At 42.8% G+C, this 21,586-nt stretch overlaps 1 protein-coding gene and 1 pseudogene across 1 annotated transcript; both read right to left on the reverse strand.

Moving 5' to 3' along the window:
* Positions 1-981: 981 nt before the first annotated feature.
* LOC102078820 (NLR family CARD domain-containing protein 3-like) lies at positions 982-13,539 on the reverse strand. Its single transcript, XM_025905285.1, has 11 exons — positions 13,533-13,539; positions 12,984-13,035; positions 12,798-12,899; positions 10,061-10,162; positions 8,997-9,075; positions 8,654-8,840; positions 6,717-8,511; positions 5,607-5,780; positions 5,191-5,364; positions 1,678-1,724; positions 982-1,529 (listed from the first exon to the last, which is right to left on the reverse strand). The coding sequence occupies exons 1-11, from the start codon at positions 13,537-13,539 to the stop codon at positions 982-984; spliced, it is 3,267 nt and encodes a 1,088-aa protein (XP_025761070.1).
* A 3,594-nt stretch (positions 13,540-17,133) lies between these two features.
* Positions 17,134-18,758, reverse strand: LOC109201619 (alpha-2-macroglobulin-like protein 1; annotated as a pseudogene).
* Positions 18,759-21,586: the final 2,828 nt, after the last annotated feature.

Consider the following 21,586-nt stretch of genomic DNA (forward strand, 5'->3'; position numbering starts at 1 on the left):
TGTGACGTCAGTCAGATGTTAAACTCTGTGATCTTCACTGTGTCACAGAGTTCAGTGAGTCCCGTTATTCACAGGATCAATCAGATCATCAGAGATGATCAGCAATCAGTGGTGCCAACAGCACCTCCTGTGGTGAGAGGATGCAATAATGCAATGTAGCATTTTTACACTGAACACTTCCAGTCATGGAAACTGTCTGTTGGATCTGTGTGACGTTGCTTTCTTGTGTTGCTTTCTTGGTTAGAGTTCCTCACAAATATCCAGATGATTCTTCTAATGAGGCGTCGACCATGTTTTCAGTTCTTTGGAAGAAAACATCGCCCTTTGCCATCCTTACTTTTCTTTGACTTCTTCAAATGCAGCTGAACTCCAGCTGGTATTTGATTGGACTCTGCAGCTGTTTCTGGTCATCAGTTCATTCCTGCAAACCTCTGAACCTGAACAACAATGATGCTGCATTGCTGGCTGATCCCAAAAGCTTGATTCTGTTCATCTGGACGTTTTCACGTTTGCTCACTGATCAGGTGACTTCTTCAGTCTCAGCTGACTGCAGCTTTACAACCTTACAAACAGCACATTTGCACAATGACTGAAACCAGCAGCACCTGATATATATGATACTAATATAATACATATACATATATAATCAATACTAATGATGAAGGAACTGAGCTCACAGTGTTCATTCAGTGAACTACTCAGTTTATTTTGGCCTCAGAAATGCTCACTCTGTTTGTACATCACTGTCAGCAATAGACTCATTCTGCTGTGTGGACAGGAACACATGTGACATCACTTCCTGTTTGTTTGTGACTGAAGAGGAAGAAGTTTACAAGGAATCATTTAGAAGAGTTTCAAACATCAACTGATTGAATCCATGAATGTGAAAACGTGTTTGTGAGTGAAAGAGACAGACATGTACAGACTGAACTATCTGTTCAACAGTCAGAGTGTTTCTCTAACAGGAGACACTCTTTACACTCAGCACAGGGACACTGAGGAACCACGAGACAAGAAACTAAACCCAGGATAAAGAGTTTGAGTGAATGTGGTGTTGAAGGTGTGGAGGTGGATCAGAGTGTCAGAGGAGACTCTGTAGAAGGACAGAGTGCCAGCAGGACAGTCCACATACACTGCTGCTCTGTTAGAGACAGAGGAGGAGGAGGAGGAGGAGGAGGAGGAAGAGAAAGGGATGAGTGTTTCTCTGTTATTGTGCCTGACAGATTGAGGAGCACCATCATGGCAGAGCAGACTCCAGGACTGATCATTGTTTCCAAACACACAGTCTCTGCCTCCTTTCCTTCTGATGCTTCTGTAACTCACTGATATACGAACGATTCCTCTCCACTCGACCTCCCAGTAACAGCGACCAGTCAGACCATTTCTACACAGCAGCTGATAAACATCAAATCTGTCTGGATGATCAGGATATGACTGAACCTCCTCCACATGTGTCACCTTCCTGTTGTTGTCAGACAGTTGGAGCTTTGTGTTCACTGTGTTTGTGTCGATTGTGAGTTGACAGGAATCTGATGGAGAGAACAAACACAATCCAGCTGCAGTTATTGATCCATCATCTGTTCATTGATTGACACTTTGATGATGACTCCTGACATGATGAAGATGGTTGAATGTGTGCTGCTTTGTTTTCATGAATCCCATTAAAAACACACTTACACTTCCTCAGACCTGGTGTCAACCATCGGACTCCAGCAGGCTCCACCCTGAAAGGAGGAGGGGTCAGAGCAGTCAGCATGCACACATGGACATTACATGGCTCTCATACACACACTGTTACACTGATAAAGGAACAGTCCAACATTTTCACAGATACACTTCAATCCATCCGTGGATCAAACTGCTGATGATTGGACTGATCCTAGATCAGTTCATCACTGTATTGAATGAAATATGACTGATTCAAACTGTGACCTTCATTATCTTTATATTCCTCTCCTGTTTAGCTGGAAAGGACACCTCCCTGCCTTTGCTGCCACCTCTTTTTCTCCTCTTGGAAACACATTTAACATGGCTGACACTTTATTAGGTACACAGTGGCCACTGTCTCAGGTACAGTACACCTGTGACCTAATAAAGTGGCGGTCACTTGTTTATGAGCCATCTCCCTTCAGCTTTTTTAGCCGACCTGTTTACCTCCAACTTTGTATCAGCAGCAGCGACACAGACGAGTCCGACAGGAGCAACAATCCCACCACAGCTTCTGCAGAAATGACCTCGTCTGGTTTCATTGAGTTATTTTATTTCCACACAGAACAGACTGGATGTTATCAGCTCACAGAACATGAACGTGTGCATTAAAACATGTTAGTGGATTATCCACCAATGAATGAGGAGATGTTGGACGTGTTAACAGATGACAGATTAGGCCTGGGTCTGTGATACTGTGAGCAAACACAGAATATTAACCAGGAACAGCTCATTCATTTCCATCATTTAAGTTGGCTAATAAAAACCACACCTCATCTCCTAATGCACTGAGCTTTCCTTATCTCTGACTCTAACAGACTGCTGGGTCCATGGTGTTGCTCCCCCTGCTGTGCAAACAGCTGCCTTCTTTGAGTCACAAACATCAGTGTGTCCACTGTCATTCTTTCCATGACTTTCCCTACATGAGACGTTAGAGCTGCAGGCCTATAACCTGTGGTCTTAGTGGGGTCTTTCCCTGATTTCACAGTTCTTTCCAGCTTCCTGATATATTCTATTATAGAAGAGCAGCAGAGCATCCTCTAACTGCTTCAGCATGATGTAACACACCTGATCCTTCCCGGGTGGAGTCATTTTTATGCATTTAAGAGCTGCTTTGAATTCAAACATTACAAACTGAACATTACAACTATCCTCCTCTCCAGGATTTTCCTGATTTAACATTTTAGTATGATTCATTATTGTTCTCTCACATCTGCCGTCATCACTTCAATTATTCCCACTGTGGATTTGATCAAATTGCTTGCCCAGCATCTCTACATTTTCCCATCTGTACTACCTGGAGCTCATTAATACTATTAATATTGGAAACTGCTGTTGAAGCCTGATGGTGACACTTTATGGTGAAGAAGTTAACAGCAGTAACAGGACTGGCTGGCTTATGATACACTGGACATTTCCGTCAGTGCGTTTATGAAGCCACTGTAAGTAATAACAGGTTTATTACCTGTCAGGACCTTTGTGGTTATTAGTTTATTGCACGGCCTGTTAATGTGTGTCGAGAGGAGTTGTTGTTGAAGCTAAAAGTATCATTATTATTTCACCTGTTTAACAGGTATTATGTAAACTACATTTATATTTCACTCATTGTGGGAGAATCAAAGCTCTTTGTTTTCTCTGCTCACAGACAGCACAGATACACGCATGTATATACAGCCCACGTCCAGCTCTGCATGTGCTCCTTCTGCTCCATTTCTATAGAGAATAAACAACTTAACAGAATCATTCTCCATTGTTTCCAACTCAACTAGCTGCATTTAATGAAGGAGTTTGAATTTACTTTACGACAACTGCTGTTGTTTCCTGTCTGCATTCATGTTCTTAACTGTACTCCACACATTCTGAATTGGTGTAGTTCTTCCTAAAGTACTGCAGTATTCCTGCCAGTACATCCTTTTAGTTTTCCTAACTGCTTCCTCACCTCTGATGCTCGCTGCTACTTTTTCCTCAATGCAAATTCATGCTAAGCTCGTTCATATCCATCCCTGTTTCTAAACCTGTAATAATTCCTTTTAAGTGTCTTTGGCCTGATTATGGGTCTGTCCACATGTTTTTAGTTCCCCGCTTGCTTTGGTTTCTTAGCTCTGATTCTCTGAAATTCATCCTTGAAATCATTTTCTGGCATCTCTCCCTCTCACTCCCACTATCCCCAGAATACCAGAGTATTCATCTCCTGGTTTATCATATGGCCCCTTTACATTTTCTCCATCCCTGCTTTTAGAGTCTTGCCCCATCTGCAGGCAGTCCAAAAGAAACTGCCTCTGTCAATTTCTTCTTCTTAATCTTTGATTTTTCTCTTCACTTTCTCCATTGGGTGTTTTTAGACGCACTTTCCAGAAAGCAGCAACATTTTTTGTGCCCCATTTTTCAAATGGTGCATCTTACTTCAGCTTAATGTGTTTACTGTTTTGGTTTTACACAGGTCATGTAAAAAAAAGTGTCTGACATTCAAAAATCCTACCAGAGGCTTGACAAAGCTGAACTGATAGAGAGCCTGGGCAATAAATCAGAGCAGCACAGAACTTAAGCACACGGTCCATAGAGGCTGGGGTCTACCACACCAGGTGTAGGCTGTGTAAATCTACTAGTGTACTTACACTGATTATCCATCCAGAATAAATCTATAGTCTCCATCTGACCCAGACTCTGTGGACAGTAATTCAACTGAATACATTTTAATGTCACTATCTAAATGTAGTCTGCAGACATCATACAAAGCAGACATTATGACATCAAACGGATTGGTCCCAGCAGAGGACCTTGTGGTACTACATGAATAATGTTAATGTGTGAGAATATTAACAATGTGTTCACTGTGATCAACAGTTTTTAATGCTGCAGTGAGGTGTACCAGGACAAGCTTAATGGTAAGTCCCTTGAAAAAGTTTCACTTGTGCTGTTTCTGTGTAAATTACTGGTTTGTTTGAACAAGTTCATCAGCTCAACCATAAATACTCCAAAACAATTTCTTTGTGACTCAGTGTGATTTTGCATTTTGGAATATTAGCATGTCAAACTCTACATTCTCTACACAGATGAGAAATGAAGTGTATTCAATAAAAAAGTTATCTCTCAGAGACAAAGTTAGTGTCTCATTCAGGTCTGTATCTGTGTGGTCTCATACACATGCAGTGCTCATATTTGCTGTTTTGTTTGTCACTCACACCTCTTCCTGACAGGGGCAGCAATTTCATTTAAAGTCACATTCACTGATACAGGCTGCTAGACCTCCAACCAGGAGGGTACACACATGATCCAGGGAAAAATCTGATTAATATTTTTGTGCTGAAACTTGAACATATAGATTCTCTTACATAACTATTAAGAGGTTTCAGAGTAGTAAAACACAGGACCTTTGGGTTAGATATAAGGTGATTTGACAAATCATGTCTGTTGTAAATGAGTAAGCCATTTCTCGACCTGACTCAGGTTTTAAATCATCATCAGAAAAGACTGAATCCTGACCTGAGAATTCCCAGTGTACACATTGGACTCTCCACTGCAGAAAATAGAAGCTTCAGTCCTGAATCCTGCAGGTTGTTGTTACCCAGGTCCAGCTCTCTCAGACTAGAGGACTGGGAGCTCAGCACTGAGGACAGAGCTTCACAGCTTCTGTCTGACAGGTTACATCCACTCAGTCTGAGAAAATGATGACAAGAAGACATGAAACACTTGTGTTAAAGTATTTCAACACTGTTTCAGGACATGCTGGAATCCTTATTGCCTTATGTTACAAAAGACAAATGTGGCAGTTTACTGTGACTTGGATGGATTTATTTAAAACAAAAAACATACACACAGGCTCAATGTTAATTTTTTTCCAAATGAAATTGATTAAATGACGTTAATTGATGAAAAATGTCGATATCACTTGATCTGACCTCAACGTTTCCAGTTTGCAGTATTGACTCTTCATCCCAGCAGACAGAAGCTTCACTCCTGAATCCTGCAGGTTGTTGTTACCCAGGTCCAGCTCCGTCAGACGGGAGGATTGGGAGCTCAGGACTGAGGACAGAGCTTCACAGCTTCTGTCTGACAGGTTACAGCCACTCAGTCTGAAATCAAGCGGGAAGGGAGACAAGATCAACAAAACAAATCACAGCTTTATTGCTTTTTTGTTGTTGTTGTTTTTAAGCAGAAATCAGTGAGGTGCTGGTAGATTCTGTTCTTTTGGTTTATTACCCAATAACACACACATACACTAATATTTGTGACTTTTGTAATAGTAGCATTTATAATGCAAAGCAACAGCGATCACAGATTGAATAAAACTACAATGCAGTGATTTTTAAGATGACCTGTTCTTCCAATTTCCAACAACAGATTTCTCCAACCTTACAATTAAAAATAATTCTTCATCTTATACTGAATCTTGGTGCACCTCCCCCACAGTTTATTAAAATGAAGTGGTACTGAAGTTGCTGTTAGTGATGTGTGATACCACTGATTTCCTTTCTGATCCAATACAAAGTAAAATTCAGGCTGGTATCTGCGATACTGATGAAAACTATTCCTCCAAAAGTTGAATCTGTTCATCTGGACGTAGCATTTTGTGGGAGAAACGTTTCGTCACTCATCCAAGTGACTTCTTCAGTCTCAGCTGACTGCAGGTTTCAATCTTATAAACAGTACATTTGCATAATGACTGAAACCAGCCCACTGAAGGAACAATGGGCTGTGAGGTCAGTTCCTTAATCATAATTATGCAAATTCTCCTGACCATTGATCAACAATCACTGACCAAAACCCACTGATCAAAGAACACTGATCAATGGCCATGGGTACCATTCACAGACAACAACAACAGCTCCAACCACGACCACTGTGGCAACTCTCTGTGAATGGTAAAAGAAAAAAGTTCTCCTTTTTTCATTTACACTATGCAACTATGTAGGCTGATGGTTTTAGGACATGGATCTGTCATGGAAGCAATCTATGACCACTTTTAATCAACATTTTAAAACTAAAGGTATGATCACATATTTACTTACAGAGCTTTGTTGGAGGCTTTGACCACTGGGAGCAGCCTCAGAAGAGCCTCCTCTGAAGCAGAGTATTTCTTCAGGTCAAACGCATCCAGATCTTTTTCTGATGACAGTAAGATGAAGACCAGAGCTGACCACTGAGCAGGAGACAGTTTATCTGTGGAGAGACTTCCTGATCTCAGGGACTGTTGGATCTCCTCCAGTAGAGAACGATCATTCAGTTCATTCAGACAGTGGAACAGATTGATGCTTTTCTCTGCAGACAGATTCTCACTGAGCTTCTCCTTGATGTACTGGACTGTTTTCTGATTGGTCTGTGAGCTACTTCCTGTCTGTGTCAGCAGACCTCTAAGGAAAGTCTGATTGGTCTGCAGTGAAAGACCCAGGAGGAAGCGGAGGAACAAGTCCAGGTGTCCATTTGGACTCTTTAGGGCCTTGTTCACAGCACTCTGGTGGAGAGACTCTTTTTTGCTTAAAAAGCTAAAACGCTTGGAGGTTGTTTGTTGCTGTTCCAGCAGATTTTTTCCAGAGTTGATGAAGGTCAGATGGACATGAAGAGCAGCCAGAAACTCCTGAACACTCAGATGGATGAAGCAGAACACCTTGTCCTGGTACAGTCTTCTCTCCTCTTTAAAGATCTGTGTGAACACTCCTGAGTACACTGAGGCTGCTCTGATATCGATGCCACACTCTGTCAGGTCTGATTCATAGAAGATCAGGTTTCCTTTCTGCAGCTGATCAAAAGCCAGTTTTCCCAGAGACTCAATCATCTTCCTGCTCTCTGGACTCCAGTGTGGATCTGTCTCAGCTCCTCCATCATACTTGACCTTCTTCACTTTGGCCTGAACCACCAGGAAGTGGATGTACATCTCAGTCAGGGTCTTGGGCAGCTGTCCTCCCTCTCTGGTTTCCAGCACATCCTCCAGAACTGTAGCAGTGATCCAGCAGAAGACTGGGATGTGGCACATGATGTGGAGGCTTCGTGATGTCTTGATGTGGGAGATGATCCTGCTGGCCTGCTCCTCATTTCTGAATCTCTTCCTGAAGTACTCCTCCTTCTGTGGGTCAGTGAACCCTCTGACCTCTGTCACCATGCCAACACAGTCAGGAGGGATCTGATTGGCTGCTGCAGGTCGTGTGGTTATCCAAAGGTGAGCAGAGGGAAGCAGTTTCCCCCTGATGAGGTTTATCAGCAGCACATCCACTGAGGTGGACTTTCTAGGGTCAGTTAGGATTGTAGTTTTGTGGAAGTCCAGAGGAAGTCGACACTCATCCAGACCATCAAAGATGAACACAACCTGGAAGTCTTCAAAGCTGCAGATTCCTGCTTCTTTGGTTTCAGTAAAGAAGTGATGAACAAGTTCCACCAAGCTGAACTTTTCCTCTTTCAGCACATTCAGCTCTCTGAAAGTGAATGGAAATATGAACTGGATGTCCTGGTCGGCTTTGTCTTCAGCCCAGTCCAGGGTGTATTTCTGTGTTAAGACTGTTTTCCCAATGCCAGCCACTCCCTTTGTCAGCACTGTTCTGATTGGTTCATCTCTTCCAGGTGAGGCTTTAAAGATGTCTTCTTGTCTGATTGTTGTTTCTGGTCTGTCTGGTTTCCTGGATGCTGTTTCAATCTGTCTGACCTCATGTTCATCATTGACCTCTGCAGTCCCTCCCTCTGTGATGTAGAGCTCTGTGTAGATCTGATTCAGAAGGGTTGGGCTTCCTGCTTTAGCGATGCCCTCAAACACACACTGGAACTTCTTCTTCAGAGCAGATTTAAGGTTACGATGACAAACTGCAGCTTGAAGTTCTGAATAAAGGAAGAATACCATTTTATTTTTTATAAACACCATACAAAAACTTTTCTGAATACATGTTGATACATTTCTTCACAGATTAGCAAGTGTTCCACTTATTACCAACATCTTAAATCTTTAGATAAATCCTCTTACTGCTCTGCAGACGGTCAGCCAGCTCCTTCTGCTTCATTCTCCTCAGGAAGTTCACTGTGATCTTCACAAATGCCTCTCTGCTGCTGCTCCTCTGACTCTCTAAGCATTCTGGGTAATCTGGACTCAGAACCTTCTGGATCTTCTTCAGCTCGTTCTTCACAAAAGTGATGATGTTGTCCTCCAGCAGCTGGAACAGAATATTTATGAATGAGCCAATCAGACTGAAATCATGGAGCCAAACATCAGATCCATGTTGGACACACTGACACTGGTCTACAAAGAGCAGCATGGAGATGACTGTGAACAGAATAGATGTAACAGTAGTTGTTGTACATGTACAGACCATAAATATGGAGTCCAGCTGTGTTTGATGCTGCTGGGCAGACTGACCACTGGGAACCTCTGAGCTCTGCTGGTCCACTCTGTGGAGGAACCATGAAGGATTAGATCAACACAGGATAAAGATCCAGGAGTTTCTACTCAAATAACTTCATCTGAATCAAGTTTGTCAAGTTTTAAACTCTCAGATTGTGAACATATCAGTAATTTTCAGTCTGTTTTCATGGACGTCCTTTCTGTGGTGATGTCAGGGATGATTTTGAAGAAGCTCATTAAACTGAACCATCAGCAGATCACTGCTCCAAAACCAGAACATGATCCGAGCTCTCTCCACCACCAGAACACCAGCTTTACTAACGTGGTAGATCAGTGTAGTACAGATCAATAACTGATGAGTCATTTGATCAAAATCACTGAGTGCTTCACATCTGACCCTCTGATGTTTCTGTAGACATTTTGCATATTTAATGAATGTCTGACAGTTTTACATTCATTCTATGAATACAGTGGAAATGTTGTGTTATTGTCTCCATGTTTTTTCCAGCATCATAAATTCTTAAGTTCATAAAATTAGATTCTTTTTTCACAGCTGAAAAACAACAACATTTATTCTCTATTGAAATCTGCATCGTCCACTCCAAAGGTCACAATCTGAAGGTAACATCTGGTTTTGTTCCCTGTGATTAACTCTGAGCATCAGTATGGTGGGATTATCCACTACATCCACACCACTGTGGTTCAGTGTTGTCCTGATGGAGTAACAGCAGCCAGTATGATCCAGGCTTTAGCTGCTGGGTCTCTGTGTGACCTCTCAGACTGTTTAACAGATCAGACACAAAGAGAATCAGAGCAGCTCTTTAAAGACAAACATGAACCCACTCAGGTCACACTTTCCCCACAGATATGAGCATCACTGTCCTCAAACAGCAAATGACCAAGTCTAACATTTGGATCTTTTCTCTTTCATTGTTTTCTTTTTAATGAATCTTTGTAACAATCTGAGGATGTTTCAGGTCAGATTTATCCAGGAAACACAAACATGTAAAGGAGTCATCACAGCTCTCTGACCTCGTTGGTCCAGGTTCAGCACTGAAGTCTGGAGGTCGACCTTTGGACCGGTCACTCCTCACAGACGGACAGCTGGACCCTGCAGACTGTGACCTCTGACCTCTGCAGACACAAACATGATAAAGTCATTGAAGCAGCTGTGATCACACAGACTGCAGGGTGGGCCATTTATATGGATACACCATTGTTTTTCTTGTGACATTACCAATAAGTTTGATGTGTCACATGGCCCTCTTCCTATTGAAAAACAAAAGTTGTATCCAAGATGGCCGATGTTACGGGTCCGAAATTGAGGACGAGAGTAAAACAATGACGGTCCAGAAGAGGTCGATCAAACAATTGATTTTAATGAATACACGCAGCGTGGGGAGACGTACACTGGAAACCATCAGTTGTAAATCCCCACCCAAAAATACACTTCAGATTGCTTTTATAACATCAGGGTATTATAATGCCCCCTCTTGCGTTTACAAGCACATAATTTGCATATTTTACAGACAATGAGCAATTCTAAGAGATAAATGCAGACACAGAAGTTCCCCTTTCTGGCATCCATCCAAATATGGTGATGATCTCAGGCCTTTGAGGTCCCCATGGACTTGTCCTCCTCTTTGCGTCACCTGTTGCTAGGCAAACTCAAATGCAACAAGAAGCTGAATCCATTCAGGCCTTCACTCAAGCCTGCTTCTTGATTATATGTATTATTACAAATGCTTGTTATGTGGTTTAATGCAATGTTAATTAATACAATGATAATGCCAATAATAAGTATAAGTAGCAGTAAAATAGTCCTTATTCCACACCGACTTCTAAATGGCCACCATGGTCACCACACATCTTGAGGAGTTTGCCCCCTCACATATACTAATGTGCCACAAACAGGACTTTAATATCACTAACCATTCCCATGTTATTACGGTGTATCCATATAAATGGCCCACCCTGTACTTTTTGAATATTACTTTAAATACTCAGACTTAAAATTTTGCCAACAGTTTATATAAAAGATCAGTTTTGCTGAACTGTGAGATGTTTTGGGTTTAGTGTAGTTTTTGCATACAGGTATAACAGAACAGCTTTAGTGTTTGTTTGTTTTTAAATTTGAGTAAAAAATGAAGCAAAGATGGATTTAAAAAAGCAGTTTTAGTGATTATAAAATAGACCATATCAGATTCATATCCAAATTTATGATATCAGTACATAAACCATGATGGTATGATGCCATCTCTGCCAAGAATGTGAGAACGGGAGTACTTGAGTGTTGAGAAACAGTCAAAGGCATTTTTAATCTCATCTCTCCTCCTTGAACAATAATAACTGAGTGAAAACACTCTGATAGAAATCTGAGCTCATCTTTGATCAGCATGTGAATGTTAAGCAGCAAACAGAAGTCTAGTTCAGTCTCATTTGTACAGGTCACAAAGGTTTCTAGAGTCCCATCAATGCTCCTGATCAGCTGATCCACACCCTCATTTCCTCCTGATCATATGATTGCAGCTCAGTGTGTTCAGGCCTAAATGATGCAGCAGTGTCTCGTCTACAGTCAGTACAACACACAGCAGCAAAGCTCCCACACACACTGAGGACAGTGAACACACCACTGTAGCAGCTTCACGTTCACTGCAGAATCCAGTTTAATCAAATCTCTACATGTTACAGCTGCACTTTATATCTCAGAGCATCTTCGAGCTGAGACCCTCAGACCAGAGAATAAATGACTGTTACAGGGTCAAAGGTCAGGGTTCAAACACAGGACTGTGTTTCACTGTTTCAGCATCAACACTGTGGAACAAACTTGCTGTCACTCTGAGATCAGCACAGTCAGTAAGGTGTAGTAAACTCCTCTGGATGAATCCTGCATTCCTCCTGATCTGTCACATTGATCCAGCTGTCTGTGGATTCATCACTGTGGTCGGCCTGCTGCCAACAGCAGCTGGATCGCCGCCGCCAACAGCAGCTGGATCACTGCTTCATGTTTAAAGGAGCTTTCTTTATCAGTCACTTCATTATAAGAACAAGAAGCTCACCAGCTCCTGTCTGTGTGACACTGAAGGTGAGATTAAAAATGAAAGATGCAGTCCCAGTGTGAGCGACTAACAGTGTGTTATCATTTATATATGAACTCACAGGAAAAGAGGAAACACACTCGTATAAATGTGTGAATGAGGCGAGTATCAAAGAGCTCAGAGGAGAAAAGCTCCATATAAAAACCATTGTTCCCAGTATTATTCCAAACTGTTCCAGGCTATGAAGCTGAACTCGGTGTGAACAGCTGACCTGTGTCATGTGACCAAGAACACAAACATGATCTACTGTCAGATCAGGACACGTCACAGTGACTGTGTTACTGTTTAACAGCACACTGCAACATTCACACGTTCATCTAACAAACTGGATCATTAACATTTTCACACACGTTTCACTTTGATTCTCTACAGATTCAGCAGACAGAAAGAAGCTGATGAGGAAACAACAGTTCAGTTCATTTCTGTCCTGGTTGATGAAAACAGCAGCACTGCTGAGGAGCAGGAAGTGGGGATCAGACTGAGGGAAGAGTTTTAGGACAGAGAGTTTGAGAACATCTCCCCTTCCTAAAAATAATTTGAGTATCTGCTGTGTTTGTGGAAATACTCCAACACACACCGCTGCACATATGAACATGTGTGTGAAACAGAGCTGACATTAAACATGATGGAGGATTTATTCACAAACACACAACAACATTTACACACATTACCTCTCTGCAGGACGACACACGCCTGATTTAAAGTAAATATTAGCATCTTTAGACCCGTCACTCTGTAAGGACACAGAGCTGGGTGGAGGTCCAGGCTGGTTCCTGTGAATAATGATGGAGCAGTGATGTGAGTGCTGAGCTGTGACATGGAGAAGAGTCATGGACAGTTAGAGATGGTCATCTCACCTCTGAGCTTTGGTCTGGCTCTCATGTTCCCCACACAGAGTGCTTTTAGAGGGAGGGACTCCCTCCTCTCTGTCCTCACACTGATCCATGCTGCTCAATTCAGCTCACACACTTTCTACCTTCACCTGCAGAGGAAACACAAATCATTCATGTGCACATCAACTGAAATCCTCCTTTCCATCATGTGTGCTGTCCAAATATCAGCTGCTTCTTTCCTGCTTCATCTCAGTGTCAGCTGAATGCAGTCAGACAGCAGTGTGAGGCAGAGGAAGCTGCCGTCAGCTGCTCTACTATCACTGCACTAGATGGAGCCGTGAAGCACACACGATGCATTCACTGACACACACTGATTCACTGCTAATGAGAAGCTTCTTCCATCCAGTAATTCATCAGCTCTGCTGCTGCTCTCAGTCCTGGATTCTGATTAAACACTAAAAGCAGCTTTTTAACTCCTGTCTCTCTTAGCGTTAGCTTAGCGTCAGAGCTCTGCAGGTGTCTCTTGTGTAAATATTCGTAAAGGAGGTAAAGGGCTGTGACGTCATCACGTACGCTGCATCCTCTGTGGACTGAGTGAACTCACAAAGTACAAACTATAAGTACACAAACACGAACGTAGCTCAGAGTGAGGACACACTCGGCCTCGTTGGTCCAGCTGTGAGTCCGTTACCGTGAACTATGGAGCGGCAGATTTGTGCTGAACTAAGCTGCACACAGCTGATGTTAGCCAGGAAAACATTACACACTGACTTTAATGGAGAGACCGGAAATACAAACACACACAGTTTGTTGTGTGAAGAAATCAAACATGAGCTGAACAAACAGTAAAGTTCCTAAAGACAAACTGTTAAAGGAGGAAACAAAGCAAACTTACAGTTTCTTCACACCAACAACAAGCTCCACTCCACACCTGAACACTAAACACGGACACACAGGTGAGCTGCTTCCTGGAAGGAGGAGGGACTCCACCTGAAGCTCAGCACAGGTGGGAGGGGCTCAGCTCTGTGTGTGTTGATGTGTTAACTTTAAAAATATGCCGTCTGACTGCTCAGACTGAGTCAGAGTAAAGTTCACATGCTGACGTGTGGAGACATGAAACCTTGTTGTAGCTGCAAGTGTGAACACACTGATCCCAGATCAGCTCTGCTGTATTTGTAACATGAACATTTCTGCTGCAAAGCTTCAAATGTTCAGCATGTTTCTCTGTTTCCAGTCTATAGATCCAGTCACACTTTCTACCTTCACCTGTGCAGTAAAGACTGAGAGCAGAGCTGAAACCAACCGTCCAATCAGTGAGCAGCATCAACACCTGAGCTTCATTCAGACTCTGTTATTGAAGATGTTGTTGGTACAAAGTTCATCTGCTGCTCACATGAATCCTGTGATGAAAGATTTATTTCACTGATGTTTCTTCAAAGCTCATTTCAACCTGTTGGAGTCATGAATGAAAGTGCAGACTGAGAGTGGATCACATGATGTTTAAGGTGTGTCATGTGACATGTTCAGTATTGTCACACATGTCTAGATTGTCCCTGATATCATAACTGCTCAAACACTGATGATTATATTTGAAGAATTATTACTGATGGCAGCAAAGTTTGAATGGAGCTCTCTGTCTGTGCTGATTTGTCGCCCTCTGGAGGTCAAAACACAAACTGCATGATGTCACTGTAACCACCACAGTGACAGGAAGTGTTTTTAAATGATGAAACATGTCAGTGATGCTGATAGTGTGTTCATCACAGACGTTCAGGCTTCATGTTGACATGAATCAAAGTGAAAGCAGAGAAACTGGAATGAATCAGGTGTTGTAGAAGATGGAGAAACAGGTTGGAGAGAGGATGCTGCTCCTTCTTTGAGATCAAACATGTCGTGTTGTTCACGTGCTGTCAGCGTGACGCAAAGAAACCATGGAAACAAAGTGTGAGTGAAATCAGTCCAAAGTAACAGAGTGAAGAGCAGCAGATGAAGCACAGAGGACACAAAAAGGAAGGAAAGAAGGAAACAAGGTCCATCTGTGTCCTTTCAAACAAACAAGCATCAACGTCCAGGACTGAAACATGAATCCACATATTTATACACATATTTATTTAATGAGAATAAAACCAGAATATTTATAATACATCAACAATAATCAGGCCTGGGATCCTCCTGGTTACAAACAGGGTCCAGGACTGGGACTCTCAGGTGGATCCTGCAGGGTCTGGTTCAGGAAAAGGTGGAGACCAACAGAAACAGTTTTAGTAGAAAGGTATGATTTCATTTATTTGAAGAGATCAGAGCATTATTCTGATTATTAAGCTTCAGTCAAATATACTAATGCGCACGGCGCCGTGACACTTAATGATCTGTTATTGTACATTTGTCACATGTGTGTATTTGTTGTTGTATTGTTGCTGCCGTGATGCATCACATGGGGCCATCACACTACCACCACCATATGTGACTGTTGCTATGAGGCTCCTCTTCATTGATGCTGTGTTAGTTTCAGATGTAACAGGACTCAAAGCTGTCAGAAAGCTTTTGTCTCATCAGTCCACAGAGTCTTTCCCAAACGGGATCATCAACATGTTGTTGGACAGTGTGAGACCATCCTTTGTGTTCTTCTTGGTCTGCAGTGGTTTTCTCCTTGGACTCCTCCATGGATTCTCTTTCTTATTGTTCAATGATGACCTTAACTGAGGCCTGCAGCTCTTTCATGTTGTTCTGGGCTCTTTGTGAGCTCCTGGATGTCGATGTGCTCTTGGAGTCATGTTGGTGCCACTGGCTCCTGGGAAGGTTCCCACTGTTCCACACTTTCAGCATTTGTGTCTAATGGCTCTCAGCGTGGTTCAACAGAGTCCCAAAGCCTTAGAAATGGCTGTGAACCCTGTGCAGACTGACAGCTGTGACTCTGTCAGCTGATTGTGTAGATGGTGGCATTATGTGTTGCTGTCTGACATCTTTCAGCCTGTTCACTTTCTCACACGGGTTCTGTAGAAGTTGATGAGTCTGTTGATCCAACAGGTCTTCTAGTAATCAGGCTGAGTGTGTTTGTCAGACTCAGCTTTAGAAACAAATGTGCTTCATCACAGTTCATTCATGATTGAAGCAGAGGGGCAGTTACTTTTGCACACAGCTCAGGTAGGTTGGGATCACCTTTGTGCCTTAATCAGTGACATCATCATTTATTTACTTGTGTTATCTTTGTCTAACAGGAACATTTGTGTGATAAAAACAGTCAGAAATGACTGAGTGAAAAGACTTTTTCACACCACTGTGTGTGATCGTTGCCCCTGGGAGAGTTCACTTATCTGCCATGAGAGGTGTGATCAACACGAGTGCACGAGTGTCACATGACTCACAGCTGTGCATGCAGTGGCAAAAGGCTGAGTGTGTGCCATCAGTCTGTACTCAGTGCTCACTCTGAGCCTCTTCCTGCTGCTTCATGAGAGCAGAGCTGAACTTCCTGCTGTGGGAGAGACGAGGAGGATCCTGGTGCAAGAAGCACAAATGATGCAGTTTGTTTCCTGTTTACACTCAAAGTGACTAAAACCAGATTTATGAAAGTGTCATTTCTCTGAGTCCCACTGATGGAAACATCAGCTTGTATGAACTGTTCAGTCTGATGGATCCTCTGAAGTGTGTCAGTGAGCTGTTGGAGTAAAGCTTAGTCAGACTTGGACCTGGTTGGTAGTCGTCATAGATCTGGACCACGGCTGGCTTCAGGCCGTCCACTGGGAGCTCCTGGATGATCTCTGTGGTTGATGGTGTGTCCTTTGATAACTGGACGAGACAGAAACAATCGCAGACACAGTTTGTCCCAAAGATCATCATCTGGTGTCCCACTGTGGACTTCTCTGACCTCCTCTAAGGACACCAGAACAGGATCTTCCTTTGGTTCAACACGACTCACCAGGAGGCCACGTTTGAGCTGTGAGGAGATGACATCATCACAGGGATCACATGACGTGTGGGTAGAGTCTAATGACTCACACTCTGGGGAACATCCAGGACCACCATGTTTGTAGTTTTCTCCTTCCCACTGTAGCTGTGTTTGAACAGTGTGTGCACACATGCTCTTCATCACCCACAGTGACTACACGCTGGTACAGACTCTCCTCTAACCTGTCACATACTTACAGGGATGTATTTCCACAGTCAGTCTGGCTCTGGCAGATCCACCTGTGGGCTCCACCTCTGTGTGGACTTTCACACTGAGAGTGGGGACATCAGCAGGTGTTGGGATGTTGTAGGTGCACAAATCTGGGAAACAAACAATCACAGCTCAGAGCAGCCTGCTGTCACTTTTCTACACCGTGACATTTTTATATTTATATCTCTATATTTATCTCTTTATCTTAATATTTATCATCAATATCTGTGTTTCTCATTTTCTATCAGTGCTTGATGTTTGTTGTGTGTTTGCTGCTCCGACAGCTCAGTTTCCCTCTGGGATGAAGAAAGTTTCTCTGATTCTCATGTAGACACAAAGTGACTTTATTGATTTTTAATTTAGTGTCAAACAGAATTGTACTGTGTGCAGTTCTTACTGTCAGCTCTAATGTTGTCTATGAAAACACATTGATTACATGTGAAAATGCTTCTTTAGGGTTTTATAAGTACAAAGAAACAAAGAAAGCCTGTTTGACACCAACCAGGACCTGGTCACATGATGCTGTCACTGAGCTGCACTGAAGCAGCTTCACCTCCAGCCTGGATTTTCCTGACACGTCCTGCAGCGCCTCCTCCTGGTGGAGCAGTTTGTTGCCCTGATCAAATGTCAGCTGACTGCTGGAGCCTGAACTGTCCCTGTGCTCCAACCTTCAGGACTGAACACCAGGGTGGAGCAGAGAGCCTGAAGAGCCTCCACTGTGTCCTACAGGATGGATTCATGTTGACATGAAGTTCAAACTGCCTGTGTCACTTCAGCACACTCTCACAAAGAGTTTCTAAGCTTCACTTCCTGGTTAAATAAAGGTTAAACAGGTTAAATGTGTTTAACAGAGATGATCTCAGAGAAACAAAGAAATCACAGGTAGAAACTTACAGACTGCAGCTGAGCTGTTATTTACAGGCTGTTACGTGTAGTTGGTGCACAGAAGGCTGTTCTGTTAAAACAACACATTTTTAGACCAAAGTCAATTTCATATTGTAAAAAAAAAAAGAATAAAAACATCCCTGCCTGCTAAAACAAGTCTGCATATCTGAGAGAAAAGCAACAACATGAAAGCTTCAGGATTATTTCTTCTGATTTGGTCCAAGACTGTAGATGAACTCAAAGATGAGCTTCATGCTGTTCGGGTGGTGTCGTACCTGAGTGGAGGAGAAGCCTCCGTAATAGTTCTGCTGCCCAGTCAGCCACCTGATAATACCAGAGGCATATCCCAGATCCTCAGCAGTCGGGGAGGCGCTGAGTTTGGCCAACAGCACATAAGAACTGATCTCCACTGACAGGGAGGCTGATGTTTCTGCTGCTGTCTGAGACCAGCAGAGGAAACCTCCTACAAACACAATAACAGTCACAGTGATGCTAATAAAGCCTGAATGATGTCCTGCTAAAGGATGACTCACCTTCCCTCACTGCAACTGTGTCTAAGTGCTGCAGAAGGTGAGCGCGGGTCTCCACGTCTCCTGCAGGTGAACACAGAGGCCAGCAGAGCTGTAGCTGCTGCTCAGGTCACTGAGAGACTCCTGGAGACAAGCCAGGCTCTGGATCATCACAGGATCCTTTAAAAGATCACAACAAAGAACTTTAATGGACAAACAGAAATCTTCTTTCATTAAACCCAGTGTGAGAACAAAAGCAGGCAGAGTTCCTGATTCAGTGACTCAAACAACAAAGACAAAACTCCTAAACACAAACTTAACAATGTGGTGTATGCTGTACAGTGCAGTGAGGAATGCCCAGACCTCTACATTGGAGAAACCAAACAGCCACTTCACAAGCGCATGGCACAACATAGAAGAGCCACCTCCACAGGACAAGACTCAGCAGTTCATCTGCATCTAAAGGTCAAAGGTCACTCTTTGAGGATGCCAACGTTCACATTTTGGACAGAGAGGACAGATGGTTTGAAAGAGGAGTGAAAGAAGCCATTTACGTCCACTGTGAGCGACCATCTTTGAACAGAGGCGGTGGTTTACGACACCAACTGTCTGCCATCTATAATCCAGTTTTGAGATCCTTCCCAGACGCCTTAACGCCCACTCACACCCTGGGCCATCTGACCTCAGGAAATCACATGATAGGGTGGGGCCAGGTTTCACAATGAGCTCACCCGAAACTCTGGCTGATTGTGACCCACACCTGTTTTCACACCTTGGCTCATGTGATTAGGTAGAGGATCATCAGGGGGTCCTTTGTCCCTCTTTGGGGGGAAACTCTCACAGGGTTTAAATCTGGGACTCCCCACCATTTGACTCTAGAACTGAAGAAGCTTCTCGGATGAGAGGTGAAACGTCTTCAAGCAACTTAAAGAAGTCCAGACGCTTTTCTTTCCAAGCTCCTTAGACTATGATGATCTGGATGACTGAGAACCTTAACAGACACACGCTAACAATGTGCTGCTTACTAGTTACTATTTGTGCACCAAGATGCGCCACTTTTAGATAACCTTCTGGTCTCTTTACAGTGTAAATGCATATTTACAATGACTCCACAGGGAAGGTTTTCATTATTAGACAGAAACTGATTCCAATACTGCCACCAGCCTCTAGGATGGGATTAGAAACGTGCAAAGCAGCCGGTATTTGTATCTGTATTTGTATTTGTTGACGGTATTTGTATTCAAGTATTCAAGTAAAATTCAAAATAGGTGTAAAAATCCCATTTTTTGCGTTACACTTGTAATTAACATTATTGTGTAAGTATTCTTTGATTATATCTATTATAATAATTATGGATATGTAATATTAGTTGATGGTTTTCTATAAATCCAGCAATGAACATGTAACAAGGAACATCATTGAAAAGAAAATAACATAACAGCCATTGACTCATCCATGGTTAAACCAACAACTAATAAAATACCATTGTGAACATTATGAACCCACCACCACCCGTCCTTGTTGGAGGACACTGAACAGACAGTGAAACTGACCTGCAGATGCAGAACATGGCTGTGATGATGAGTTGGTGCTGGTGGGGGTTGGCAGACAGTACCAGGAGAGGATGCTTTAAATGCATGTGATTATGCATAACAGATGTTGACACATGTTTGATATCTCTGCCTCTGCTGATCTGACTTTTGCACAAATTACATATCAGTTTGGTTTCATCTGCAGCACTGACCGTAAAATGCTTCCACACAGAACTTGAGGTTTTTGGCTGCTGGAGGACCAAGATCCAACACTCTTTTCTATTTGGTGCCCAAATCCATGTGAGGAGTTTCAGCTAAGCTAACGAGTGACGAGAAGCTATGCTAAGGTTAACTGGCCTATAGTCTACATCTTGCTGTCTGCAAAGCAAGAATAACTTAAACGTATCATATAACTCCCACAAGTGCATACAATTCAACAAAACTACACAAACTGTCAACAGCCTGTTGTCTAAATGACCGAGCAACAGAACGAACATGAGAGACCCATCTGCAGACATCAATAATGCAGCATAATGGAATAATCTCCCGATCTTCACTAAAGTTATAAACTGCCTCCGGAACCCAGTTATGGCACAAAAACATCTATTCAACAATAATAGTGATGCAGTTCAGTCTTTTATCGCTCAGCCTCTCTGTTGCTGTGTGCAGCAGCCTGTGTCACTCACTCATCCCATCATGAACTGCAGTCTCATAAGGAAACTCAGCTTTTTGATATAAAGTTTTTCTTGTTCCCGAATACAAATATTTTTAAAACTATTTGTTGTAAATAAGTATTCATAAAAAACATGATATTTGTGCCTTTCTGAATCCCGTATTCGGGTTGGGCTCTACTCCTAGTTGGGATTATTGTCCTTTGCTGATGTATTGTACAGCCATGAGGAGCCTTAATAATGCAGCTGCATTATTTATCCACCATAACAGAGGTTAGTGTTCAACTCTGTCACCACTCTGGCCACATGTTGCCACACTTGTACTTCCAGCTCTTAAATGAACTTTGTGTATGTGTCAGGTCCTGCACTCTCAAAGACTGAATGAACCAGCATTGCAGCCAAAGGTCACTGTGAGCATCACAGGGAAGGTTGAAGCCGCCCACTGCACCTGTAGTGCACCGGAGTCGCAGAGACCTGCAGCCATGTCACTGCTCTTCTGTTAAATGTAGAAGCAAAAGTGCGAATCTGTGGCACAAGGACTGTTACAGATGAACCTGCATACTGGATTTTGCTGGGTTATGTGACCAAGATACAGTCAGAGGTTGGCCATAAGATAGACTTCTCCTCTTCAGCTACCCAAAAAAAGGCTCTTGATCAAAACATAAACAGACCATCCGTATTGAAAGGTAAAAGGATCCGTCCTCAAAAAAGAAAAATCCCACCTGCTACTGTGGAGGAGTTGTCACTGCTATTGGATACTTTGCTGGAACACAGTAAAGCTGTGGGTTGTGGGAATGAACCATAATGTTTTATCGAGGGGGTCTAGATTTATGCCTGAAGTGCACTGCCATGTAAATAATTTGCATTTACTGAA

This window comes from Oreochromis niloticus, linkage group LG3 (assembly GCF_001858045.2).
Source record: "Oreochromis niloticus isolate F11D_XX linkage group LG3, O_niloticus_UMD_NMBU, whole genome shotgun sequence".
NCBI classification, from domain to species: Eukaryota; Metazoa; Chordata; class Actinopteri; order Cichliformes; family Cichlidae; genus Oreochromis; species Oreochromis niloticus.

Coding starts and splice junctions, on each gene's coding strand:
- LOC102078820 (XM_025905285.1), bottom strand. Junction 12,900..12,983: donor AGCCAGACCAAAGCTCAGAG/GTGAGATGACCA, acceptor CATTATTCACAG/GAACCAGCCTGGACCTCCAC. Junction 9,076..10,060: donor GCTGAACCTGGACCAACGAG/GTCAGAGAGCTG, acceptor GTTCCTCCACAG/AGTGGACCAGCAGAGCTCAG.